This window comes from Myotis nattereri, assembly GCF_964212035.1.
Source record: "Myotis nattereri genome assembly, chromosome: X".
NCBI classification, from domain to species: Eukaryota; Metazoa; Chordata; class Mammalia; order Chiroptera; family Vespertilionidae; genus Myotis; species Myotis nattereri.
In genome coordinates, this window is record NC_138078.1 from 101,096,360 (window position 1) to 101,121,967 (window position 25,608).

Here is a 25,608-nt window from a genome sequence, read left to right on the forward strand (position 1 = left end):
TTTCTATTAATGGCATTCTTTATCCTCACCTTCAAACAAATTCTGGACCCTAAGAGTGATTTTGGAGGAGGAGGATAGATCACAAAGCCTGGCTGTCATCCTGGACTATTTTGAGGGAACTTCAGCAGTCCTATAAAGAAGAGCTGAATATCCCCTTCAGGGACTGACAAGCCAGCCAGAGACAATGGCTGGTCTCTCAGGAAAGTGGTAAATAAAAGCATAAGAAATGCTCTTTTCCTGGAGAGCCTATAGCTGTTTTGGTCTCTCTCTTCCCATTAAAATAGGAAGGCATTGAAAAGGGCCTTCCCACCACATAGGATGGAGCCAGTGTGGCAGTATTACTAACCGTGTTGAGAATCAACCCAAACCACACTGCTCTTCCCTTTTACCATGAAGCAGTTTCTAGATTCTCATTTTTACCCTCCTGCTTATGACATCTTTCACTGTTTCAGCAAATTGCTGCATAAAAGATAGAGAAGCCAGCAGAGTCTGTGCCCACAATAGTAGCGGTGGTTGCTTAATTTAAGAAATTCAAATGTCAAGGATGCACTTCTCCCAGTAAGTCTAACATGAGAAATCAGGTGTACACAGCACTGATGAAAAGAAGACCCCAAAGTACAGGTGGAGTTTTTGGTATGCTGGGGGCTTAGGCAAGAACAAAGAGGCATTTTCATTTTCCAAACTGAAGAGCAGTTCCTAGGAGGGGATGGGATGGGGGTGTTAGGAATTCTTCCAATGCCATGGCCTACCCACACCTGAGTCACATATTGATGACCTTCACCAGGCTTTGCCCTCCTCTCCCCCTCCCCAAAGACAGCATGAGAAGCAGTGAGCCCCGGTACTTACAGGTGCAGAGGATTTTAGGACAGGAAAATGGAGACTGCAGGCTCCGGAATGCCTGCCGAGTCAGTTGCATCAGATTAGGAAGTGATGACTGTAAGAAGATGCTTGGAAAATCTTGTTGGCTGCCCCCCTCCTTTGTCTTTTCAGTCCACATCCAAACTCACACCACCCCTTAGGACATCTGTGCTTCTAGGCTGCCTGGTGCTTCCATGCCTCTTACCGTGAGGGTGCTGGCAGCCACACTGCCTCTTGGAGTCTGTGGCCCGGTAAAGTAGTCAGGCTCCAGGGATTAGGTTGGCAAGAATGACTGTCCTCCAAACGATCAGCCCAGAGGAAGAGAAAGAGCGAGCAAACCCGAAAAGGGGTCTAGGACGGAGAGCTCCAGGTCCTTAGCATGTTCCTGGCATATTCTGAAAGTGGCATCCACAGCAGAGAAAGTGTCCCAAAATAGCTCAGGCTGCCAATGCCTTGCTGAAACCTGAGAAAGAATTGCTGAATTCAAAAATCTGGGTCGCTGTGGGTGTGTGATCAAAGTGCCTATTTGTTGGTAGTAGGAACTCAAGCCATAAGCTTAGGAGAGGTAAGAGGTCACCTGGGTCACAGCCTGTCTTCTCTTTTTCAACTTGCTTAAGTTGGTGGCAGTGTCAGAAAGCTTCCCTGTGTTGAGACAGGGGGCTGACAAGAGGTCCTAAGGATGCTGTTTGCATCCCAAAGTCTCTAATGCACCAACAATATGAAATAGCAGTGTTCTGTTTTCTGCATTTCAAACAAGGGAACTGATACTGTGCTAAGGTTTTTTAAAGATGTTGCTTCATAACTGATGAAATTCCCTTTCCAGTAGATTTTTCATTTCCTTTGGCCTTTGGCATAAGTAAATGTCAGCTTCTTAAAAATCAACAGAGAAAAGCAAACAGTAGGGTCTCTGTGATTTTCTTGGGATTTGAGGAGTCTCCCCACCGTGGCTTCTGACTAAATGATGTCTGTACATTGCTATCTATGGTTCTGGGAAGGATGAGGTCCACCCAGATATGCTGTCTCATTAATTTATTTGCTGAGATTTTGGAACACCCTCCTTTCATCAGGTATGTTGAAAATTTCAGGATTATCTGCAGCGAGTTGGGGGGAGGGTATGTGTAAAGTTCAGCATAAGACTTTCTTGGACCGACTTTAAGAAGAAAAACCACAGACTTTGGTCTCTAGTTCCAACGATGTCTGTATTTTGCTGTGTGATTTCGGGCAAGTCACATCTCTTCTCTGGACCTCAGTTTCCTGTTCTGTAGAATGAAGACAATACCCTATCCTATTCCTAATCCAAGAGTATTCAGTGAAGATTAATGCAAATAATTGCCAGAATGTTACTAAGGAAGGGCTTCACTTACGCTCAGTAAATGGTGGCATTCTTTAGGGGACCCTGACTGATGGCCACTAGAGTCCTGTATCAATATGCCTATAGCAAGCCCATTGCGTACCACATTACTAGGCAGGGTGGGCTTTTTGCCTAAGGATTGATATTACTTCTGCTTCCAAGCTGTGGGACTTTTGGCCAGTTGCTTAGTGCTTCAGAGGCCAGTTTCCCTGTCTGTCAAGTGGGTATGCAAAATATTAATATAATACTAGTCCACAATCTTTTATCTGAAACCACTGGAGCTAGATATGTTTCAGAGTTCAAAACTTTTGGATTTTAGAAAAGCAATATGGTACAGATAACATGTTATATAACACTCCTTATGGGATCTGAGGCAGTATCCTGTGATCAAACACATTAATACCTCTAAATGGGATAAATGCACAGCCTCATTCCAAATCAGGCCCAATTTTGCCATCAAATGAGCTTACCACAAAATTTTAACTTTTAGAATATTTTGGAGGTCAAAAAGCCAGATAGAAAATGTGGACAATGAAAGAATACAGCTGATCCTTGAACAACACAGGAGCTACAGGTGCCAACTCCCAACACAGTTGAAAATCTGTATAACTTTTGACTCCCTACAAAACTTAACTACTAATAGCCTACTGTTGACTGGAAGCCTTAGTGATAACATAGAGTCAATTAACACATATTTTATACGTTATATGTGTTCTTACAATAGAGTAAGCTAGCGAAAAGAAAACATTAACAAGCCTTTGCTTTATATAAAAATATTATCCAACAAAAATATGTTTATATGTTTTACTCAAATAAAATATTAAAAAAGCATAAGAGAAAATGCATTTAGAGTATTTATGAAAAAAATCCTTGTATATATACAAAAAACCCTTATATAAGTGGACCTGTACACTTCCAACCTGTGTTGTTCAAGGGTCATCTGTACTTATTTAGTGCTTGCCATGTGCCAAGTATTGTTCTAAGTAGTTTATATGCATTAACTTATTTAGGTGGACCAATAATCCTATGAGATAGGCATTATTATTATTATCATCCTCTCATTACATATGAGGAAACTAAAGCCCAGAGAGTTTAACTCACTTGCCCAGGGTCCCAAAGACAGTAAGAGGCAGAGCTGAGATTCTAACCTAGACAGTTGGGCTTCAGAATCTGTGCTCTTAACCACCTTCTCTATCTACTCTATAGGGTTAAAATGAGGCTTCAAATGTGTACAGGGGCCAAGCAAGTTACTGTGAAAACAGTAACTCGTGAGCCAGTGCCCATCTACAGGGAGCAGCTTATTCAGCTTCAGCTGATTGTTGCCCTGTCAGAATGAGGATCCAAACCTTTCTGTTTTTCCCAGAGGAGCCAGAAACCTAGCTTTTTATGTGAAATCTGACTTTTTAATGTTGGCAACTAATTTTAAAATGTTATAAACATTGAGTGGGTCAAATAAAAATCATCTGCAGTCTGGATCAAGCCCTGCAGTGAGGAAATTGATGCAAAAGTGCTATGCAAACTTCAAAACGTGTTCTAGAAAAAGTATCATTTTAGGGTTAACTTTTTTTTTTTTTTTACTATAGTCTAGTTTTTTGAAAATTGGTGTTCCTAGAGATGAAAAGTTGGAATTTAAATAGAGACGTCAGTGAAGTTGAATGCTTCCTTCATTCCTTTGGCAGGCTGGATACATGAGAAGCCTAGTTGTACTGGACGAACTAAGCCTCAGAATTCCTGCCACACCCATAGGCCTCTTCTAAGGAGTTTCCATCCACAGATCCTAGCTGAGAGAAGTAGCAGTTTCTTATGAATAGGTGGCTATGTTTGGTACCATGTGATTTCACTTCCCCCTGGCAATAGCCTATTGAGCCAGGAGAGGGCATGTGATCTAAGAGCAGTCACTCTATAGGCTGGCAAGCAGCCTATGAGGGAACCCAGGATGATAATTTTGCCAAATTTAATTGTGACTAAATTTAGACCAATGAGAGTCTCTCGCTTGGGGAGTTTGAGCACTAGACCTAGAGAGAGTGAGCAGTAGCTGAACACAGAGAAGGCAGGCAGCAGGGTCCATTAATAAGCAGGACCAGGAGGGATTACTGAGCTTCAAGTAAATCCCAGACACTTCACACATTTTTGTGTGTGTGTTTAAAATATTCACAGTCTGTGAGAGCGCTACAGTTATTATCCCTGTTTTCCAGACAAGGAAACTGAGGTGAGATAATTTAACTGTTGGGGTTGGAGACCAGGCTTGTTTGATGTTAAAATCAGGTCATACAGACTCTTAAGCCAGTGGTTCTTAAACTCTAGAACAGTGGTTCTCAACCTTCTGGCCCTTTAAATACAGTTCTTCATGTTGTGACCCAACCATATAATTATTTTCGTTGCTACTTCATAACTGTAATGTTGCTACTGTTATGAATCATAATGTAAATATCTGATATGCAGGATGGTCTTAGGCGACCCCTGTGAAAGGGTCGTTCGACTGCCAAAGGGGTCACGACCCACAGGTTGAGAACTGCTGCTCTAGAATGTTTCAGAATTGCTTGCATAAAAACCTGAACAACTTATCCTTACACAGAAACGCAGATGTACAGCCAAAACACTGGATGGAATTACTTTAATACTCAAGGGAGTTCTGCACAGGTGACTGCCATGGTCTCACCCCACAGTATGGTGGACACTGGTGGGATTCAGATAGGCATCACAGCAGCTCTGGAGGAACCTATCTGGCAATTCAATGGAGAATTCTGGTCATCAGTGACACACACTACTCGGGCCTCCCCAGCAATAGCCAACATGAACCCTCAAATGAAACTCTTCAGACAGAGTAACACAAATCTTCTGCTTCCTGCACTAAATCCTAAACTGACTGAAGGTTCTGCGATCTCAGTTTTAAATAACTTAATAAAATGGTACTTTGAGTGAAAAAAAAAGCAAATTCCTTGACCTTACCCAAGACCTATTTGATCTGACTCTTTGAAAGTGAAGATTCCCTCCCCAATATTCATCTGCATTTAACAGTCCTCCCAGGGAACATCTGGAGCAGAGGTTACCCAACCACACTTAAAGAAATGCAGCTTGAAAGAATATGGCAGGTATTGCCTTCACCTTTAGAAACAAAGTCACTGTCAACAGATGAGGTGAAACTCCAATTTAAACTCTTTTGGAAGTGGGGCTAATTCTGCAAATAAGAGGACATCAATTTGTCCACTTTTCTGATCCAGGAAGTATATACTGACACCAGTTATCTGAGGGAAGATTACAGTATTGAGATGAATGCTCAGCAGCTTGTATAGAAGATGTTATCTTCTCCTCAGGGTACAGAGCTCATAGCTCTTATATATTCACTAAGCATTTTTCATGAGGAGCACAAATTGCAAGAATTTAGTGCATTGGTAACAAAGAACAGGAGAGAAAATTACTAAATGCAGAGAGACAAATTGTAAAACATGGAGTTTTCGAATATAAACCCACTTCCTAAGCTGATGGTAGAGGTTCCTCTTGGCCCTAGAATAATGGTGTAAGAATTGCATCCATGACCTTATTTATGCCATTGCTAAAAATGTTGAATAGTACAGAATCAAGGCTAGCAGTTTCTTCTACCAATACTTTGTAGATGGTATTGAGCCAGTTTCAAATTCATCTACCTTCAGGAACTCTCCTTGGACAGAAAAGTAATAAATAGTCTGAAGATTTCTTGGAGAGCCTCAAGTCAGAAACTGGTTTGTGGCCCAAATGCTTAATAACACCAGGCATGTATTCTTACAACAGGTCTGTGTGGTCCAAGGGATGGTATAGGTCAAATGCATTGGCCAAGTCCAGCCTCAGCAGGGCTTGAATTCACACTTGGCAAGTTTTATTTTTCATGCTCCTTCCCATGGACACTTTCTTTATCTATGTTAATATCCTCACTTAGCATAAGGTCAAACTCTGTTCTTCTCTCTTCTGGCCAGAAGGACTTCCTGTCTTATAGGTATCTGATCTTACCTGTGTTAATATTTTAACTGGGAGTGAGTTCCTAAAACAGGTCCTTGGACAAGTGCCCATCCTCCTTGAAAATTGCAGCAGTCTAGGATGCAATGAGAAAGTCTGAGGACTACAGTCAGTGTTTTGTAAAGTGAAAGGGCTATCCTTTATTTCATTGAAAGGACTGTCCTTTCCTCTGAGATTATTTTCTACTCTTTTGGTATTTAAAGGAAACCATTTCTTTTTATGAAATGAGAATTTGGGGTTGTTTTGTCTTGTTTCTTAATGCCTTTATTTGGAAAATAAAAATCTAGCAACTTACTGTCAGTACCCCCATTTTTCGGTTTGCAATAGCTGTTAGTCTGGGCACCTGGTCGAATTTGAATAGTTCTGCGAATACTTCTAGGTACCTCCTATCACCACTTATGTCTTCAATGCTTATAAATTACCTGCTTCATAATCTGTGGCAGAATCTCTCAGAGGATTGACATCAAGCTCACAGCTCCGGAGTTTACAATATACTGGTCTGTAGTTTACATATTTAAGAAAATTGGGATGCTGCCCATTTGCAGTCCTTTTGTATCCCTCCTGTTCTCTCTGACTCCACAGATCTTTCAGGAGGGCACCTAATGCAAGGCAGTTCTGTTTGCTCTTCTTATACTGTTCTTTTCCCTATAGAGTTGGACATGCATATACATGTTGTTTGGGGAATTTGCAGCACATCCAATGAAAGCGTAATTCCCAACTAACAGTCAAATCCTTCTCTTTGGAACTACCCAGAACACACCTACCCTCTCTTTCATATGACAGCCCTTCAGAGACTTGAAGACAGAGTGTGACTCTCCCCTGAGTTAAGAGCACCAGCTGAGTCAGACAGACCCGGGTGACAAGCCCAGCTTCACTCTCTCTAAGCTGTGAGAGCCAAGGTAAGTTATTCAATTTTATTTTCTCCCAACTTCAGTTCTTTAGCTGATTTATAAAATGGGGGTAAAAACCTACTTCCTTGGCTTATTGTGTAATAAATAATGGAATGTCTGTAAAGTGCTTAATACAGTGCCTGGCAGAGTGAGAACTTAGTAAGTGCTAGCTATTTTCCTCTCTTTTATAAGAGCCAGGTGGGCATTTTAAGTGTCAGGGTTGTTGGGGTCAGGGGATGGGGAGACTTTCTCCCTTTCTGATTGATTAGGACCCTAAAGTCAACCGGGTTTTTCTTTATCCTGAGGTTGTATATTTTCAGTTATCTGTATATCTGTTTGCTAGGGCTGTGGGGAGGATATTGTTGAGAATTCAGGGAAAGGCTATTTTCAAGAGCTAGAAAGCTATTTGTTGACATATTGAACTGTCTTTTGTTTATTCTTATTGTCTCGAGCAGCTAGCCATTCATCCCTTGAAACTCAATTACCTTTTGTGAGGCAGCAGGAAGCATGACACCTCCTAGCCGTATTGATCAGTACAGACTGGGCAGAACGTGAGGGACCTGGGAGATGCTAAGCAGTGATTTCTGGGCTTTTCCTTCCTTAGAAGGCCTCCCCTGTCTGTGTTTGTAGAAACACTGGCATTAATAAAACAGAAGTCTGTGACCCAAATGGGCTGAGCATGCAGAAACTTTCTCAGTAGCCTCTCTAGAAGCAGGCTGATGACAAATGGCCACAGTAGACTGGAAGTTGGAATCCTGGAGCAACCAGTGTCTAACTGTAACTTTACACATACTGGGTTTTGCTAGCAATCCCATGATATGAACTCTGAATGCCATTAAAGCTAGAAAAAGTTTGGAAGGAGACACACCCAGCTGTGAACAGACAGAGGAATGGGACTTGAGGGGATGGGGGGTGGGGTAGGCTCCCAACTAGTTTCATCTGTATGTAGGATTTCAAGTTTTTATTCTGAGAATATATAGGATGTCCAAAAAATGTATACAAACACTTTGAATAACTATAAAGGAAGTACTTAATAAAATACATTTCATTTTCAAAATTGAGCTTTCAGCTGTTAAAGTGTGCATACATTTTTTTGGGACACCCTGTATTTCTAGATTACTTGTGTAAATATTAAACATACATAAAAGTTAGAAAAACAATAAATCATCTTTCAAAACAAAAACAACAAAAAAATAAAAACAAGCCATGGAGGTAATTTTTAAGGTCACTACTGACCAAGGATCTAAGTAGTGCAGTAAGTTTGTTGGGGAAGAAGGTTGCTTGGGTGCAGAGATGTTGGATATACTTAGAGAGAACATGTAGGGAGAAGAGGGGAGAGGGCTAGACACAGAACCCAAGGGAAACACACCTTTTTTAAAAAGAAAAATAACCTTTTCCCTTCAAATACAAGTAATATGAATCAGTCATAGATAAATTAGAGACTATAGATACGAAAAACAAAAGTAAATATTTCCTTTAATCTTATCACTTGGGTATGGTCATTGCTAACATTTTGGTATATATCTTTCCAGACTGTATTTTTTCTATGCAAATATATATATATATATATATATATATATATATATATATATATTAAAAATCAGGTCATAATTTTCAGTGGATTGGGGGTGAGAGGATGATTGTTGGGGGTGAGAGGATGAAGGTGGCAGTGAGTAGAGTACTTGGAGTGTTTCTAACCACTTGTCTGATTACAAAGATCGGAAATGACTTTGGAATTAGATAGACCCAGGCTCAAATCTGGCCTTTGCCATTTCCTCGGTCACAACTTCTCCAAGCCCATTTCCCCATTTGCTTACCTTGCAGGTGTTGACATGAAGCCCAAAAGATATACAGCAAGCATAGTGTTTAGCCTGAGTGCCCAGGTATTACTGGTTGCTAATTATGAGTGTGGGGAAATTTATAATGACTCAAATGCCTCCCCAGACTCTTGAGTCCCTGTATCTCAGCCACTTGAACTTTACCTAAAGGCTTTGACTTATCCAGGGCTCAGAGACCAGTTCTTCCCTAGTCTAGGGGTTTACATGGTACTGGTTCAGAAAATTAGAGAACTCTGGTAAACCTTTCTGCTGGTTTTACCCTGACCTTGTGCCCCAGTTCTAGAAAGTAGGCTGTATAGCCCTGAGTCTGTGAGCAAGCTCTCACCTGGTATGCTCAAGATTGGCATGGTTGTTTTTTTTTGCCAGCTGTCTGAATGCCCTGGGGCCTCAGTGTCAAATCCTAGCTCTGTGGCAGGTAACACTGGTTGCCAGATTTCCCTCCAGGTCTCTGACACTGGGGCAAATTGCCTTTTTATTATCACCATTTATTAATTCCCTATGGCCCATCCTTTTAAACCTTGGTTTCCCTGCACTTGAACTCTTTGAACTCTCTGACACTGTTCCACTCAGCCTCCATCCCTGGTTCTGTTGCCTCCAACCCCTGCCTGCACTTTTATATCACATCAGTTAGAGTGCCTGGCTCTCAGGACTCCTGTGTCTACTTGGCTGCAGAGGCGATGTCTCATTTCTCGAGCCAGGACGTCTCAGTCTCATTTCTTTATTTGTGTAAATCTCTTCTTTTGTTTGGGATAGCAAGAGGTGGGTATAGTGGGGGTGAGGGGAATTGGGGTGGAGTTGCATAGGCTAAGTATTAAATAATAATAATAATAATAATAATAATAATAATTGCTTGATTTCCTCTTAACTATTAGAGATGAGAAGAAATTGGGTGGAGTTGCATAGGCCAAGTACTAAATAATAATAATAATTGTTCTTGTTTGGTTTCCTCTGAACTATTGGGGATGAGAGGAAACGGGGTGGAGATGCATAGGTCAAGTGCTTAAGTGGAGCTTCTGGAGGGCTGTCAAGTGAAAGGTGGCTAGAGGCAAATGTCAGAGCCTATATAGAGGCAGGAATCTGGGACCAGAGAGACAGAGCAAGCACTAGCAAGTCAGGAGCAGTGGGGCGGGTGGGCGGGCAGGCTGGCTGGCTGGGCAGGAGGGGGGCGTGGCAGGGGATACCTAAGGGAGATTGCAAAGAACAGCTACTGGTATTGGGTCTTACTTTAATAAACTGGCTGGGCATAGGGTATAAGAGAAGTGGACAGACTCAAAGAGCTAGGGGAGGAAAAGACATGCTCTGCCTCTTCTCCATAACTGGCAAGGTAAGACCTTTCTGGGTTTTACCTGGTGGAAAACTGTGGCATGTTCAGAGATTTTTTTTTCTGAAGATGGGAGGTGGATGTCTATGACTGCTCTCTTAACTCATCTTTCTCATTGCACCCATTAGTAGAGTAACCAAGGTGCAGCAGGAGGCCAGTATTTCTTTTACTACACTCCATGTCGGGGTTGTCTAAGGTTGGAGATAGAGGAAGGGGTCTTGGTAATGTGAGTGAATAAAAGAGAGCGGATCAGGTGGAGCTTTATAGCACAATGAAGAGCAGGGGGCTCTGGAGTTGGGCGGACCTGGGAATTTATATGACTGCAGGAAAATTATTTTTCTCTGGACCTTAATTTTCTCATTTGTAAGAGGAATAGAGTACTACCCAATCTCTTAGTGCTGCTGTGGATACCAAATAAGATGATGCATGTAAAGTGCCTAGCAGAGTGCTTGCCAGTCAGTGAATGCTCAAGAAGTGTTCGCTATTAGAGTTTCTGTTGCTACTAATCTCATTATTATTATGGAAGCACAATGCCATGTAATTGATGACTTTTGTGACATTGTCCCAAATGAGCAAGTGTTCCATTTTTGGCATGAGTAGGCTGTGTCAACATTGCGTAATGTATGTGTTGGTTTCCAAATTATGTGCCAAGGAGCCCCTTCTGGGGCTGCTTATGGGGGTGGGCCATAGGGATGGAGCTCTGTGATTGCCATATCATCAGAGAAACTTGAAATTGTTCATGCTATAGACTGAGCTTCAAGGGAGCTTGGCCAGTGGTTGGCAAACTGCGGCCCCTTGAGTGTGGCTCTTCCACAAAATACCACATGCGGGAGTGCACGTACAGTGTGATTGAAACTTCATGGCCACACTCAAGGGGCCAAAGAGGCGCATGTGGCTCGCGAGCCGCAGTTTGCCGACCACTGGTCTAGGCTGTCAGAAAGATAATTGAGTGTAGCCTTAGGGATCCTAAAAGCCAGGTAACCCCAAGGAGGGGTAAGAGTCAAACATATACAATTTTTACTGCTGCAGTGACCCTATTTTAGCCCTAATCCTGGCTAATTTGAGAAAGCTGCTAAAATGGGAATAATAATACTATCGTGCAAGGTATTGTAAGATTCAAATGGGATCATGTAAATCTCTACATTATGGACAGCTTAAAGTTACAAACTATTGCATATAGTTGCCTAAAGTTTAGTGCCTGGAACACACTAAGTGAGCAATAAGTGGTAGTAGTCGTAGTTGTTGTTGTTCTTGTTATTAACAATAATGATAATAAGCAGGCTTTTCAGTTCATGGAATGTTGCTTCCAGTCATTGATCAGACAAATGTCTTCTTTTTCCTGAGGAAGATATTCAGGGCCATCAGAGTAGTAAAATAGGGAATAAACCAGTGGCAGTACTCAATGAGCCCAGGAACCAATGATTTTCTTGGAGCAAAGGGCTTTCTTATCTAGGCCTGGGCTAGATGAGAAAGTGCGGGTTCCTGGGCTGGCTTATAGAGCATAGCCCAGGAACCTGCACTTCTCACAATTTTCCAGAAGGTGGTGCTGCTGCTTCATTTGATTCAGGATTGCTCAGGCACCTGGCAGCTGAGGTTGCTGGCATTTTTAATATTTATAAACTGAGAGGCTCTGCTATGTGACTGGGTGGTTTGATTTGAAAGAATAGTGGTGGGAGGAATATGTGCTACAGCTTCAAATTTGTTCATTGTTGTACAGCTTTCTGGGCCCATCTCTGATACTACATAGCTGGCAACACATACAAAAGGTCTCCATCATGAATCATTTCTGTTTCCCAATCTTCTTGATATTGGTTTTTGACTGCTAAACTTGTTTCTTGTTTACAGATTTTCTTGCTAGTTGCGCTTCATCAGGACCCCTTTAGGGGCTTCCTACACATTCTCCTGTGGCCAAGGCGGATATGTCAACACCCTTACATTCACGGCAATTCAACAATATGCCGAGGGAGGAAAATGATCCCCCAAACAGGAGGACAAACTTCTCTGGACCAACGATAGAAACCAGAGAAGAGGTCCAAATTCTGCAATCTCATGTACAGTCTATAGTCTCAACTTCAGCATCAGACCCAGGAGGGATGTCCACACAGCTAATGACATCCCCAGAATTTGACACCGTGTCCACACCTCTAATGGGATTACAAAACTCTGGAGAATTGTCTTCACCGCTAATGCCAATCTCAGACTCTGGGGCACTGTCCCCATTGCTAATGCCAGCTTCAGATTCAGAAACACTGTCCCCATTGCTAATGCCGAACTCAGACTCTGGGGCACTGTCCCCATTGCTAATGCCAACCTCAGATTCTGGAACATTGTCCCCACTGCTGTCCACTTCAGATTATGGTCTAATGTCCCCGGGGCTGATGACAATTCCTGACTTTGGAACAATGTCCACAACACTAATGGAGGCACCAGATTCTGCAGAGATGTCACCATTGGCAATGCCAACTCCACCTTCTGGAGTGATGCCTACATCTATAATGAGCACTCCATCCTCTGAAGAGATGTCCACACCATTGATGCTAGCCCCAGATCCTGGAGAGATATCCCCACTCCTAATGCCAGATATAAACCCTGGAGTGATATCCACACAGCCAATGTCAGCTCCAGGCTCTGAAGCAATGTCACCACTGCAAATTACAGATGAAGACACTGAAGCAATGTCCAAAGTATTAATGACTGCCCTGGCCTCTGGAGAGATATCTTCACTGATAATGTCAGGCACAGACTCTGAAGCTATATCTTCATTGATAATGTCAGCCCTAGCTTCTGAAGCAACGTCAACCCATCCAACAAGCACCCAAGACTCTGGAGAAATGACTACACAGATAATGACAGGTCCAGACTCTGGAGCAATGTCTTCACTGCTAATGTCAACTCCAGGCTCTGGAGCAATGTCCACAACACTCCAGTCAGGTCCAGATGCTGGAGAAATGTCCACTTTGCCAAAGCCAGTCCCAGATGCTGAAGCAATGTCCCCAATGCTAATGATGCCCATAACGTCTAGAGTGATGCCCACCCAGCTAATGCCAGCCCTAAGCTCTGGAGTGATGTCCTCCCAGTTAACACAAAATATAGACTCTCAGATTATGTCTACTCCACAGATGAGAGCAACAGCGCCTGGGGGGATTTCCACACTGCCAGTGAGAACTTCAGACTCTGGAGCAATGTCCACACCACAAATGAGAGCCCAGGCCTCTGGAAATATGTCTACATTGCGAAAGATGGTCTCAGACTCTGGAGCATTGTCCACCCCACTGATGATGGCCACAACCTCTGGAACAATGTCCACAGAGCAAATGTCAACCACAGCCTCTAGAGTGATGCCCACACATGTAACAGTGGCCAGAACTTCTGGAACAACATCCACAGGCTTTATGAAAAACACAAACAATGGGGCAATGTCTACACTGCAAATGAGAGCCCCAGCTTCTGGAATGATGTCCTTGCCACTAAGGAGAGCTCCAGATTCTGGAGCAATGTCCACACAGCCAATTACTGCCCCAGCCTCTGAAACTGTGTCCATGCTACAACCGGCAGCCCCAACCTCTGGGCCAATGTCCACACTACAAATGCGAACCCCTGTCCCTGGAGCAATGTCCATGTCACAAAGGAGAGTCATAGCCTCAGGAGTGACAGCCATGCCACAAATGAGAGCCCCAGCTTCTGGAGCAATGTCCACAGTGTTAACAAGAGACACCGCCTCAGGTGTGATGCCCATGCCACAAACAAGAGCTATGGCCTTGGGAGAACTGTCCAAGCCCTTAATGACATCCAAAGCCTCAGAAGCAATATTCATGCAGCAAGTGACTACCACAGCTTCTGGAGGGATATCCACACTACTAATGAATGACAAAGCTTCTGGAGCCATGTCCTTGCCACAGATGACAAACACTGCCTCTGCACCGCTAACGAGAGCCCATGCCTCTGGAGACATGTCCACACCACAAATGACAACTGTAGCCTCTGGAACTATGTCCATGCCTGTAATGAGAGCCCCAGGCCCTGGAGCAATGCCCACAGAACTAATGAGAGCCAAAGCCTCTGGAAAGATGCCCAGACAGCCAATGAGCACCCAAGACTCCAGGTCACGCCTGAGATCTATGACCTCTGGAGGGGTGTCCCCACTGCAGATGCAAGCCCCAGCCTCTGAAATGATGTCCACACCAAAACTGAGAGCCCCGGCCTCTGGGGAGATGTCCCCACCACTAATGAGACAGCCAGCTTCTGGAGAGATAGTCACTCCTCTGAGACCCCCAGCTTATGGAGAGATGTCTACTCCACAAATGACAGCCATAGCCTCTGGAGGGTTGTCCATACCACAAATGAGGGCTTCGGCCTCTGGAACCATGTCCACACGGCTCATGAGATCCACAGCCTCTGGAGTGATGTCCACGCCTCAGATGACAACCTCGGCCTCTGGAAAGGTGTCCATTCCACTGATGAGAGCCCCAACCCCTGGAACAATGTCTACACCACAAATGATGACCACGGCTTCTGGAGACATGTGCACACTATCAAAGCCAACTCCAGCCTCTGGAGTGACATCCCCACCACTGTTAAGGGCTCCAGTCTCTGGAATTATGTCCACACCACTAAGGAGACCTTCAGCTTCTGAAGATGTGTCCACAGAGTCAATGCGAGTTCCAGCCTGTGGAAAGATGTCCACTGCACAAACAACAGCGATGGACTCTGGTGGGAAGCCCAAGCCATTTGTAAGAACCACAGCCTCCGGAACAATGCCTATGCCATTTATGTCAGCCATGGCTCCTGGAGAGATGCCTATGCCACTAATGGAAAGCATGGCCTCTGGAGCAATGCCCACACTGCAAACAAGAGTCACAAGTTCTGCATCTATGTCTTTGCCACAAAAAACATACTCAACTTTAGGAGGGATACCTGCACCACCAATGAGAGCCTCAGCTTCTGAAGCAATGCCCACACCATTTATGAGAGCCTCAGCTTCTGGAATGAGGTCTATGCCACTTCTGAGAGCCACAGCCTCTGGAGGGATGTCCATGCCACAAATGACAGCCACGGCCTCTGGAGGACTATCCACACCACTAATGAGGGCGTCAGTCCCAGGAGCCATGTCCACTCCACAAATGGCAGCCACAGGCTCTGGAATGATGCCCACTGTGGACATAAAAGTCACAGACTCTGGAGAAACATCTGCCTCTCACAATAACACCACGACCTCTGGATCAAAGCCCACAACACATGCGACTGCTACAACCCCCGAAACAGTGAAGCCACCACCAAAGGAAGTTCCATCCTTTGGCATGCTAACCCCAGCACTCTGTTATCTCTTAGAAGTGCAAGAAGCAGCCCGGCGTTCAAGCTCTGAGGAGGAGGAGGAGATGGAGATTGATGAGGAGAAGCAAATGAAGGGATTTTTGAATGATTCAGAGAAAATGGCATTTCTGGTGTCTCTTCACCTGGGGGCAGCAGAAAGGTTGTCCATCTTGCAGCTGGAGGTAGGAAACCCCCTCTCAAATGCAAATAAATCTTTCCTGAAAAGATCACAGGGCTTATATGATTCCCTCTCTGAGATAGACATTCTCAGTGCTATTCTTTGCCACCCCAAGCAGGGCCAGAAGTCAGTCAGGCAGTATGCCACTGACTTCCTTTTGCTGGCCCAACATTTGTCTTGGTCTGATGCCATTCTACAAACCAGGTTTCTGGAAGGACTCTCGGAAGCTGTTACCACCAAAATGGGACGGATCTTCCTGAAGGTGGCTGGCAGCTTAAAGGAGCTGATAGACAGGTCTCTCTACATTGAGCTCCAGCTGGCTGAAGAGAAGTATTCCCGGGGCACCTCAAGCCAGGCTCTGCAGTCAACCTGTAAGCGGAATAATGAAGAGGCAATGGAGAATGAAATGAACTCTCATCAGCAGACTGAGGAGGTAATAATGGGGAAATATACTCAAGGTTTTTGAGCAGAAAAATGTGGTGGGAATGATTAGGAAAACATCCTACTCCTTTGAGTAGAATAAGGAAAAGGCATGGGAAGGCATTGAGCTCCTAGACCATAACCCCCAACCTGGAGTCTCATCAGCAGGCCTGGCTTTTGCAGTCATTTTGAGTGTATTAACCACTTTGAGGAGCAAAGCCCTGCCCAAGTTATTGAGGGCCTAGGATTGTTAAAGTACTAAGTCCTCTGGTTAGGGGGAATCAGCTGGGCTCAGTCCAATTTCTACACTTATTCCAAGTCCAATTCTAAGGGAGGGGTCATCTTTGGGGGAGGAGGTCTCACCTATAGCCACACATGTTACAGACCCAGGTCACTAGGAAATTTGGCTACTCTAATCCTGTCACACTTTTTTACAAGTAAGATACATTAGCCAAGTTCCTTGATCTGCTAGGTTCCTGAAAGTATCCAAGCAGAACACTCTTGTCATTGTAAGCATGGCTTTTACCTCTGCTATTTTTTGTTTTTCTTACTACCAGCACCAGCATGTTCCCAAACGCTGTTACTACCTGAAAGAGCATAGAGACCCCCAAGAGGGTCTACAGAACCACCTTCGACAGAGCGCAGGTCATCAGAAGTCCTCCACCAACAAGTAATGTTCCCTGGACTCTTCTGTGATATCTGACTCGGCTGCTAACTTGAGGACTGGTTCCTGAAATCATTCCATTTAATTACATCATAAACCTTGTGGCCTTCCCCCTTGAGCCTTCCCCTCTTTTACCCCATATGCCTGTGACTTGCCCCGACAATCAGAGTGTGGACTTCAAAAGTGTTTGGTGTATGAAGTTCTAAACTCCCATCACCATCAAGGCCAGTTTTAGTTCTTGGTCCAGGGAGACATCTAGGCAGGAGAAACCATGTCCTACCTCAAAAACACCTTAGAGTGTCTTGCCTTGTGTCACCAGGTAAACTTGAGGACTCCCTGGTACCTATTTCACCTGGCAGGGGAGTCTATATGGAAAGTGATGCCCACTCCTACACAATCCTTTTTACCCAGTAGACTTGCCCTTATATGCCCTAACTCACAACATCTAAAATGGGTAACCAGGGTACTTGCCCTGATTATAGTCTCCATCCTGAACCATTTGTTTTGATCCATAGTAATCATAGTAATGGCTAACATATATTGGTTATGTAATCTGTGACAGCTACTGGGTTAAATTCTTGACAAGCACTATCTCACTACATTCTTACCTTAACCCAACTTGTTACTGTGTTGTGAGCTTCTGACCTCTTGTGTATGGCTCTTGTCTTGTCCTTCAGTATCAAATCTCTAGTTCTGACCTCTGAGTGACCCCGTCAGTTGTTAGTTTTCCTCACTCCCCTTGGCTATTATGCTTCATGGCCAGTACTCTTGACAAGGGTCTTTGTCATTAAACAGCATAGATATAACATAATGTGAGCAGTGTTTGCCTTCAGGTGGTGGGATTATGGGTGTTCTTATTTTGCTCTTTCTACTACTCTGTACTTTCCAGATTCTCTACAGTAAGCATGCATTACATTTGTAATCATAAAAGTAAATAAACTTCATTTATGAAAAAAGAATTAACCGTTGCTAAGAGAATTTGATTTATTGAGTCCTTCATTCAATCAACGTTATCTAACATGTACCAGCCACTGTTTTTGGGATAGACAGGTAAGAACACTCATTGAATGAAAACTTCAGTCTGGTGGAGGGAGGAGACAGACAATAAGCAAGAAAACACATAAGTAAGTAGGTTGAAATTGTGCTGAAGGTTACAAAGACAAAATGGGCAATATAATACTAATGGGACCAATTTATTTATTCAATCATAGTACATGTAATTGGGTTACTCAAAGATCTTTTTTAAAAAGTAGGTGACATATTAGAAACATGTTTTAGAATGCAAACTTGGCAACAGTTTAGAGGCAGGATCGGGGAAGGGGTCAGAGAGTAGTGTAGGTGACTGACTTACCAAATGAATCATTCCAGGGCTATAGCAGTGGGAACGGAAAGAGAGGGAAAGAGACCAAAACCCTCTTAAAATTTAAGTCTGCTGCTCCATTACCCTAAACACTGGGTCTGATTCCAGGAATAAGAAAATTACTCTCAGAAAAAATGCACACAACAACAACAAAGATTGGCAGACAAATTGGCAGCCCCATGGTAATATAGATAAGAATATGGCTCTGTAGGCTGCCAACAGATACATCAATCACCAGTGCTGTTGCGTTGGGAAAAGGGGTGCAATAAGTTGGGAAACCCAAATTCCAGACAAGGAGGCTGTGGGCCTCTGGGGACCCTGTTGACTCACACCTGGCACAGTGCAGGCCCTAGTGAACTTTGGATCTCCGTGTTCAGCCAGGGTTGCTCTTAGCTCCGGAAAGCACTGTTGACCTTACTCTTACTGAAAAAAAGATATTAATGATACAGAATCACAATTTGTGTCTGAAAAATGTGTATGGCAAGGAAAGTGTCTTTAAAAATAAAACTGATTTTTTTTTTAAAGAATGGAGAACAATAACATTCTTTTCTTTGTTTTTCTCCCTAGTGTTATTCCACTCCTTAAAGCTAACGTCACTAGAGATAAATGGAACATATGAAGCCCACGTATACCCTGCTGGAACACACTCCCTGCTCTGCTACCCACTCAAAAAGTTATATTTAGAAATGTTTCTACAGCCACTCAACATCCTCATGGAGCTGAGTCATCATATGGCCAAATAATTGAGACTATTTTGTCTGTTGTAAAATGGTGTTTCAAGTTTATCCAGGCTTCACTGGCCCATGGGTAAAAATAAGGTTCCATAAGCTGTAAAAGCTCAAATGTCACTGACCCCAGTTACCACTTGTGTGTTACAAAATCTCAATAAATTGAAGTTTCCTCTGGTTATTTGTGGAAGACCCTGGCAGTTTCCCTTACTCTGAGATAGTCCCCTCCTGTTCTTTTCCTAACCTGTCTTGACCACATTGCCAAGTGAGGGCAGCCCCTCCACCCTGCCCCAGCTGCCAGTGGGTGCCTCTGGCTATGGGAACCCAAAAGTCCCTGCTGGGGTGGGGTGTGGATTCTGCAAATCCACAAGGGGCCTGAATTGTGCTGTTCTCCCTTTAGGCAGCTTTGGCTGAAGCCACTGATGGGTTCATGAGGGGTAGGGGGTTGGAGGGGTGAGTGGGGGGTGGGGAAGTTTAAGGGGTAGAATTGGAGAGTGGGGGTAGTAATTTTCCTCCCCATTCTGTGCCACATTTTGTCACCTGAACATGGAAACAGAATTGTTTCTATCCTGTATCTCAGTGAGGACCTTGTGAGAAGAGGGGCTTCAGTTTCTTCATGCAGCAACCGCCACCTGCCCCCCCCCTGCTGCCCCTGGCCTGATTTTCCCAACTCAGACATTCAGACTTGGTTCCTGTGCCTGGAGAACAAAAGCCATCAAGTTCCCTATTCAGACTCAACCTTCTGTTCTGATTTCCAAATTTTCCTCCTGGTCTCTATCCCTGGCCCTAAGCACTTTAAGTCCAAAGATCTCTTCAAAAATCACTATCATCCTTGTGAATAGATGCTAGGAACTCTCTCCACATGCCAAGTCCTTGGGTCCAGGTGGAAAACAAATATCACCCTGTCCGGTTTCTCTGTCCTTCTGCCATCCTTTCACCCACCACCTGGTCTCTGTCTCTGCCCCTCAGGGACCCATCTACACTAATAAAAGAGAAACATGCAAATTAACCATCCCTCTGCGATGCCCACAAGCCACACCCACCAGCCGATGAGGAGTCAGTATGCAAATTAACCCAACAAAGATGGCGGGTTAATTTGCATACATGGGCACCAGGCAGCCTGGGTCTGGGCAGGAGCTTCCCCTGTGTTGCCATGGGGATTTGGGGGAACTTCCCTCCTGGCTGGCATGCACAAGCAGGCGCCTGGGAGCCGGGGGCAGGGTGGTGCACAAGGACACCGGGGAGCTGAGGGCAGTGAAGCATGCGCGGACGCTGGTGAAGCTCCTGCCCAGCTGACATGTGCGCACAGGCGCCAGGGAGCCAGGGTCGGGGTAGCGCGCACAGACACTGGGGAGCCAGGGTCAGGGCAGCGCTTGCGGAAGCCATGGGTGGGGCCTGGAGCTTCGGGAAGGGGTGGGGAGGGAACTCCCGCCCCACTGGAGTGCATGCACAAGAACAGGCAGAGGTTCTCGCTCCACAGGCTGGTGCCAAAAGGCCTGTGTCCTTGGGACAGGTGTCCTCGGGAGCCAGGCCACCCCGAGTCCGTAAGCCCGAGCTTGGGCCTGGAGCGGATGGTGTCCTGGAACGTGACAGAGGGTGCACGTCAGGCTGAGGGACTCCCTTGCCCCCATGCACAAATTTTGTGCCCCGGTCCCCTAGTAGTATATAAAACCTTTTCTTAATAAACCTGCCATTTGATTTGGAAAAAAGAAAAGGTTCTCTTAAAGACCACTTTCTCAAATTCAAGTATTGGCTTGGGCTGCCACCAAATGACCAATGACTTGGAGAGTTTCCAGACATTTCTGATTCTCATTTTGGGGTCAGCTAAGATTCCACTACACTGGACTAGTTTGGTCAGATCAAATACAGGATTTCTTCTCCTTTATTTCTTCCAATAGGTTTAAGATCTTAATGCACTATCAACCTCATTCTCCAACTAGAATATTAAGGATAAAATAAATTGGCATACCTCATAGTATAGAGATAATTTTTACATATGGATCACATATTTCCTTCATTCTCACCTGGTCTGAAAACTGTGCATCTTGAAGCATTTTGGGACAGTGAAGGAGGCTGCTTGATCCCTTATAATCTAATGGAGGAGTTATAGGAGCATAGATGGTGTATGAGGTTGAAATGGCCATTAAAGGAGGCCTGACTTTAAGTACCTGTGTCTCTCTAACAAGCTGGGTAGTTAGTTCTAAATAGGCCACCTTACCTTTCCAGGCCTCAGTTTCCTCTTCTCCAAAGTGGGTATACTCATCACCATCCTGTTAATCTCACAGCTTCAGGGGATAACGGTTGTAAAGTGTTTGGAAAAATAAAATGCAAGATATATAAATGTAAGACCTTGTTATTATATGCAAACTTAAGCTTACCCCTGAGGAGGTTGGGAAGTGGATGAGATAGAGCTAAGTTGGGACATAACTCAAAATCCACTCTCTTCAGGGGTTCTATTTAAACTGTGGGGTAAGATATAAAAGTAAAGTCTTTACTACAGCATGGCAAAAGCCACAGTTTAATATTAGTATCTGTTGAACACTTACCAGGGGCCTAAGTTATGGAATAACTGCTTTATCTGGATTATCATCCTCTGTAATCTTCGGAATAGCAGCGAGCAGTGGGTGATCTCAGTAATCCTATTTTATAGACCAAAAATCTGTAGCACAGAGAGGTTAAGTAACTGGATCAAGGCAGAGAAGAAAAAAAAAGCCCTGGCCAGTACTAGAGCATCAGCCCTCAGACCGAAGGGTCGTGAGTTCAATTCCCTATCAAGGGCACGTACCTCAGTTGCAGGTTCCCCAGCCCCAGTAGGGGTGCATGTGGATGGCCTGTTAGAGAAAGGTAAATATCACATGATCTCACTAATTTATGGAATATAATGAACAACATAAACTGATAAAACAAAAAGAGATCTAGAGACAGAGAAGCATTGATAAGACCATCAAACCTCAGAAGGAAGCTAGGGGAGGGTGGGAGAGGTCAACCAAAGACTTATATGCAAGCATATAGGCCTAACCAATGGACACAGACAACAGGAGGGTGAGGGCATGAGTGGGGGGATAGGGGGTAATGTGGGGATAAGGATATATATGTAATAACTTAATAAAGAAATTTAAAAAATAAAATAAATAAAAATAAAAAAAAACCTGAAAAAAAATACTATTACCAGAAGAAAAAAAAATGTCAGTATGAAACAAACTTTTTCTGACAAAGACTGAATCAGTTCACCATTCATATGAAATGGGCTGCCCTTTGAACTGGGGTAGTCTTGGGGAAGCTGGCAAGATGTAAAAAGAAAAAAAACTCCTACCCATTGACCAACTTTGCTGTGAATTTCACTGGTCTAAGCATTGATGCTTAAACAGATATTGAAGAGACTGTCCTTTGTTCTCCCACAATATCCTCTAATAACTTTTTTAAACTTATTGTTTTTTTGTCAGAGTTTTATTGAGATATAATTCAAAAACCATATAATCCAACCATTTAAAGTATACAATTTAATCTTTTTAGTATCTTATCTAATAAAAGAGAAACATGAAAATTGACCCTACCTCTGCTACACCCACTAGCCCATCGGTTGCGAGTAAGCAAATTAACCCGACCAAGATGGTGAAGGCCACAAAGCTGGAGCAAACAGGAGGCTTGGGTTGCCCCTGGCGATGGAGGAAGCCAAGCTTCCCACCTGCCCTGGTTGGCTGTGGGCTCCGCTCAAGGCTACAAAGTTTAAATTATAGAATATAAATAAACCCCAGATACCTGCTTCCAGCCGCTGTGACCTCCGCTCAAGGAGGGTCTGGGAGCCTGGGTTTCCCGGGGCTGTGTCCAGCCTGCAAACAGGCATCAGCCCCTCACCCAGGCTTGCCAGGCATCCCAGCAGGTACCCCCAACCTGAAGGGGGGGTGGCCAGCCTGAAAACAGCCATCAGCCCCTCATCAAGGCTGGCAACACCCTCATGGGTTGAGGGTCCCCGCTGGGGGACTTGACCAACCTGCAAACAACCATTAGCCCCTCATCAAGGCTGGCCAGGCACCCCATTTGGGACCCCCACCCTGAAGGGGCTGTGGCCAGCCTGAAAACAGCCATCAGCCCCTCACCCAGGCTGGCCAGGCACCCCAGCGGGGACCCCCACCCTGAAGGGGCTGTGGTCAGCCTGAAAACAACCCTCAGCCCCTCACCCAGGCTTTCCAGGCACACCAGTGGAGACCATGACCCTGAAGAGGGTGTGGCCATCCTGAAAACAGCCCTAAGCCCCTCACCCAGGATGGCCAGGCACCCAAGTGGGGACCCCCACACTGAAGGGGGTGTGGCCAGCCTGAAAACAGGCATCAGCCCCTAACCCAGGCTTGCCATACCCTCATGGGGTGAGGGTCCCCACTGGAGGGCTTGGCCAGCCTGCAAACAACCATCACCCCTCACCCTGTCTGGCCAGGCACCCTAGAGGGAACCCCCACCCTGAAGGGTGTGTGACCAGCTTGAAAATTGCCCTCAGCCTCTCACCCAGGCTGGCCACGCCCTCCCAGCAGGGACCCTCACCCTATGGGGCATGGCTGGCCTGCCAACCACTACAGGCTCCTCCACCAGGCCTCCCCATGCCCCAAGGGAACCCCCACCCTGATCCGGCACACCCTTCAGGGCAAACCAGCTGGCCCCCACCCATACACCAGGCCTCTATCTATCTATACTGATAAAAGGATAATATGCTAATTAGACTGGGAGACCTTTCAGGAGACCTTCTGGACATTCTTCTGTACAAAGCCATGGTGGCGGGGCTGAGATAGAGGCAGTTAGAGGCCAAGAGGGGAGGGCAGTTGTGGGTGATCAGGCTGGTGGGGGTTGGGGCCATTGGGGGTAAGCAGACCAGCAGGGGGGCCAGTTGGGGTCAAGCAGACTGTCAGTGGAGGTCAGTTAGAGGTGATCAGGATGGGGGGGGCAATTGGGAGTGAGCAGGCCAGTAGGGGGGCAGTTGGGGGTGAGCAGGCCAGTGGGGAGGGAAAGTGGGGATGAGCAGGCCAGCAGGGGGGACACTTGGGGGTGATCAGGCTGGGAGGGGGGGCATTTGGGGGCATGCAGGCCCACGACTGTGGGCAGTTGGGGGCGAGCAGGTCGTCCCGCAGAGTGGTTAGGGGCAATCAGGCAGGCAGGCAGGCAGGCAGGTGAGTGGTTAGGAGCCAGCAGTCCCAGATTGTGAGAGGGATGTCCGACTGCTGGTTTAGGCCCAATCCCTGTAAAACGGCAGTAGGACATCGTTCGGGGGGTCCTAGATTGGAGAGGGTGCAGGCCGGGCTGAGGAACACCCCCTCCCCTGTGCACGAATTTTATGCACCAGGCCATGAGTCTATACATATAAAGAGGTAATATGCAAATTAGGTCAAGACACTATAATGGGTCATGACCAGCCAGGAGGAGGTTGCGCCCACAGGTGAGGCCCAGAGTGGAGATGGACACAGACACAGCGGGGCCCAGTCCGAGCCGGTGTGGTGGCTCTGTTGGCCCAGATTGGACACAGGTAGGGGGCAGGGGAGGCCTGGGGCTGGCCGAGTCACCATGCAGGCTCGGGCAACCCTGGACTGGACACAGGCAGGGGGGCAGAGGTTCCTTGGGGGGAAGTCAGGTGCATGTCCTGTCTCCCTGTGGCGTGGGTCCGGCCTGACTCACGTGGTGGCCCGCGGGGTGCCTCCTCGCATGATTTCAATCACGCGCTGGGCCTCTAGTATTCATATAATTGTGCAACTATCACTATGATCTAATTTTAGAATATCCTCTTCACCTCAAAAAGAAACCCATACCCATTAAACAGTCACTCCCCATTCCTTAGTCACTTCACCCCCCCAAACCCTTGGAAACTACTAATCTACTTTCTCTCTTGGTAGAATTGACTATTCAGGACTTTTTGTGCAAATAGAATTGCATGTTACATATTGCCTTTTGTGTTTGGTTTCTTTCACTTAGTGTAATATTTATACATTCATCATCTGATAGACAATTTGGTTGCTTCCACCTTTTGGATATTATAAATACTCCTGCTATGAACATTCTTGCACAAGTTTTTGTGTGAATATACATTTTCATTTCTACAACATATGATACAGTCTATATTTAACCATTTGAGGAGCTACCAAACTGTTTTTCCAAAGTGGCTGCACTACTTAAAAATACGTTTTTATTGATTTTTTGTAGAGAGAGGAAGGCAAAGGGAGAGATAGAAACACCAATGAGAGAGAAACATCAATTGGTTACCTCTTGCACTCCCTCTACTGGGGTTCAAGCCTGAAACCCGGGCATGTGCCCTGAACAATGTTGGAATTGAACCAGTGATCTCTTGATGCATGAGACAATGATCAACCAACTAAGCCACATCAGCCAGGCTGGCTGCACCATTTTAGATTCCCATCAGCAGTATATGAGGGATCCAAATTCTCCACATCCTCAACACGTGTTATTATCTGATTATAGCCATCCTAGTGGGAATCTTGTTGTGGTTTTGAATTATATTTCCCTGATGGCTAATGATTTTGAGCTTCCCTTTTATAAATTTTTATTACAAACTCAACCATCTTGCAACTTATTACCATAAATATCACTGGAGGCTTTACTTTTAGAGAATATTTTGGGATAAGCTATTGCTCCTTTTTCTCTTTAACCCTGTCCCAACTATGCCATTGTCTCAAACCTTTTCAGAATTTGGGGCGGGATTTAG

General features: G+C 45.1%; 1 protein-coding gene across 2 annotated transcripts; it reads left to right on the top strand.

Moving 5' to 3' along the window:
- Positions 1–12,167: 12,167 nt before the first annotated feature.
- Positions 12,168–19,088, top strand: RTL9 (retrotransposon Gag like 9; the record flags this gene model as incomplete). 2 transcript variants are annotated; one of them, XM_081081469.1, is made up of 3 exons in its annotated part: positions 12,168–16,169; positions 16,714–16,826; positions 18,748–19,088. In XM_081081469.1, the coding sequence occupies 3 exons, from the start codon at positions 12,168–12,170 to the stop codon at positions 18,797–18,799; spliced, it is 4,167 nt and encodes a 1,388-aa protein (XP_080937595.1). The 2 variants fall into 2 exon arrangements, with proteins under 2 accessions (XP_080937595.1, XP_080937594.1); XM_081081468.1 differs by lacking the exon at positions 18,748–19,088 and having other exon boundaries at positions 16,714–16,830.
- Positions 19,089–25,608: the final 6,520 nt, after the last annotated feature.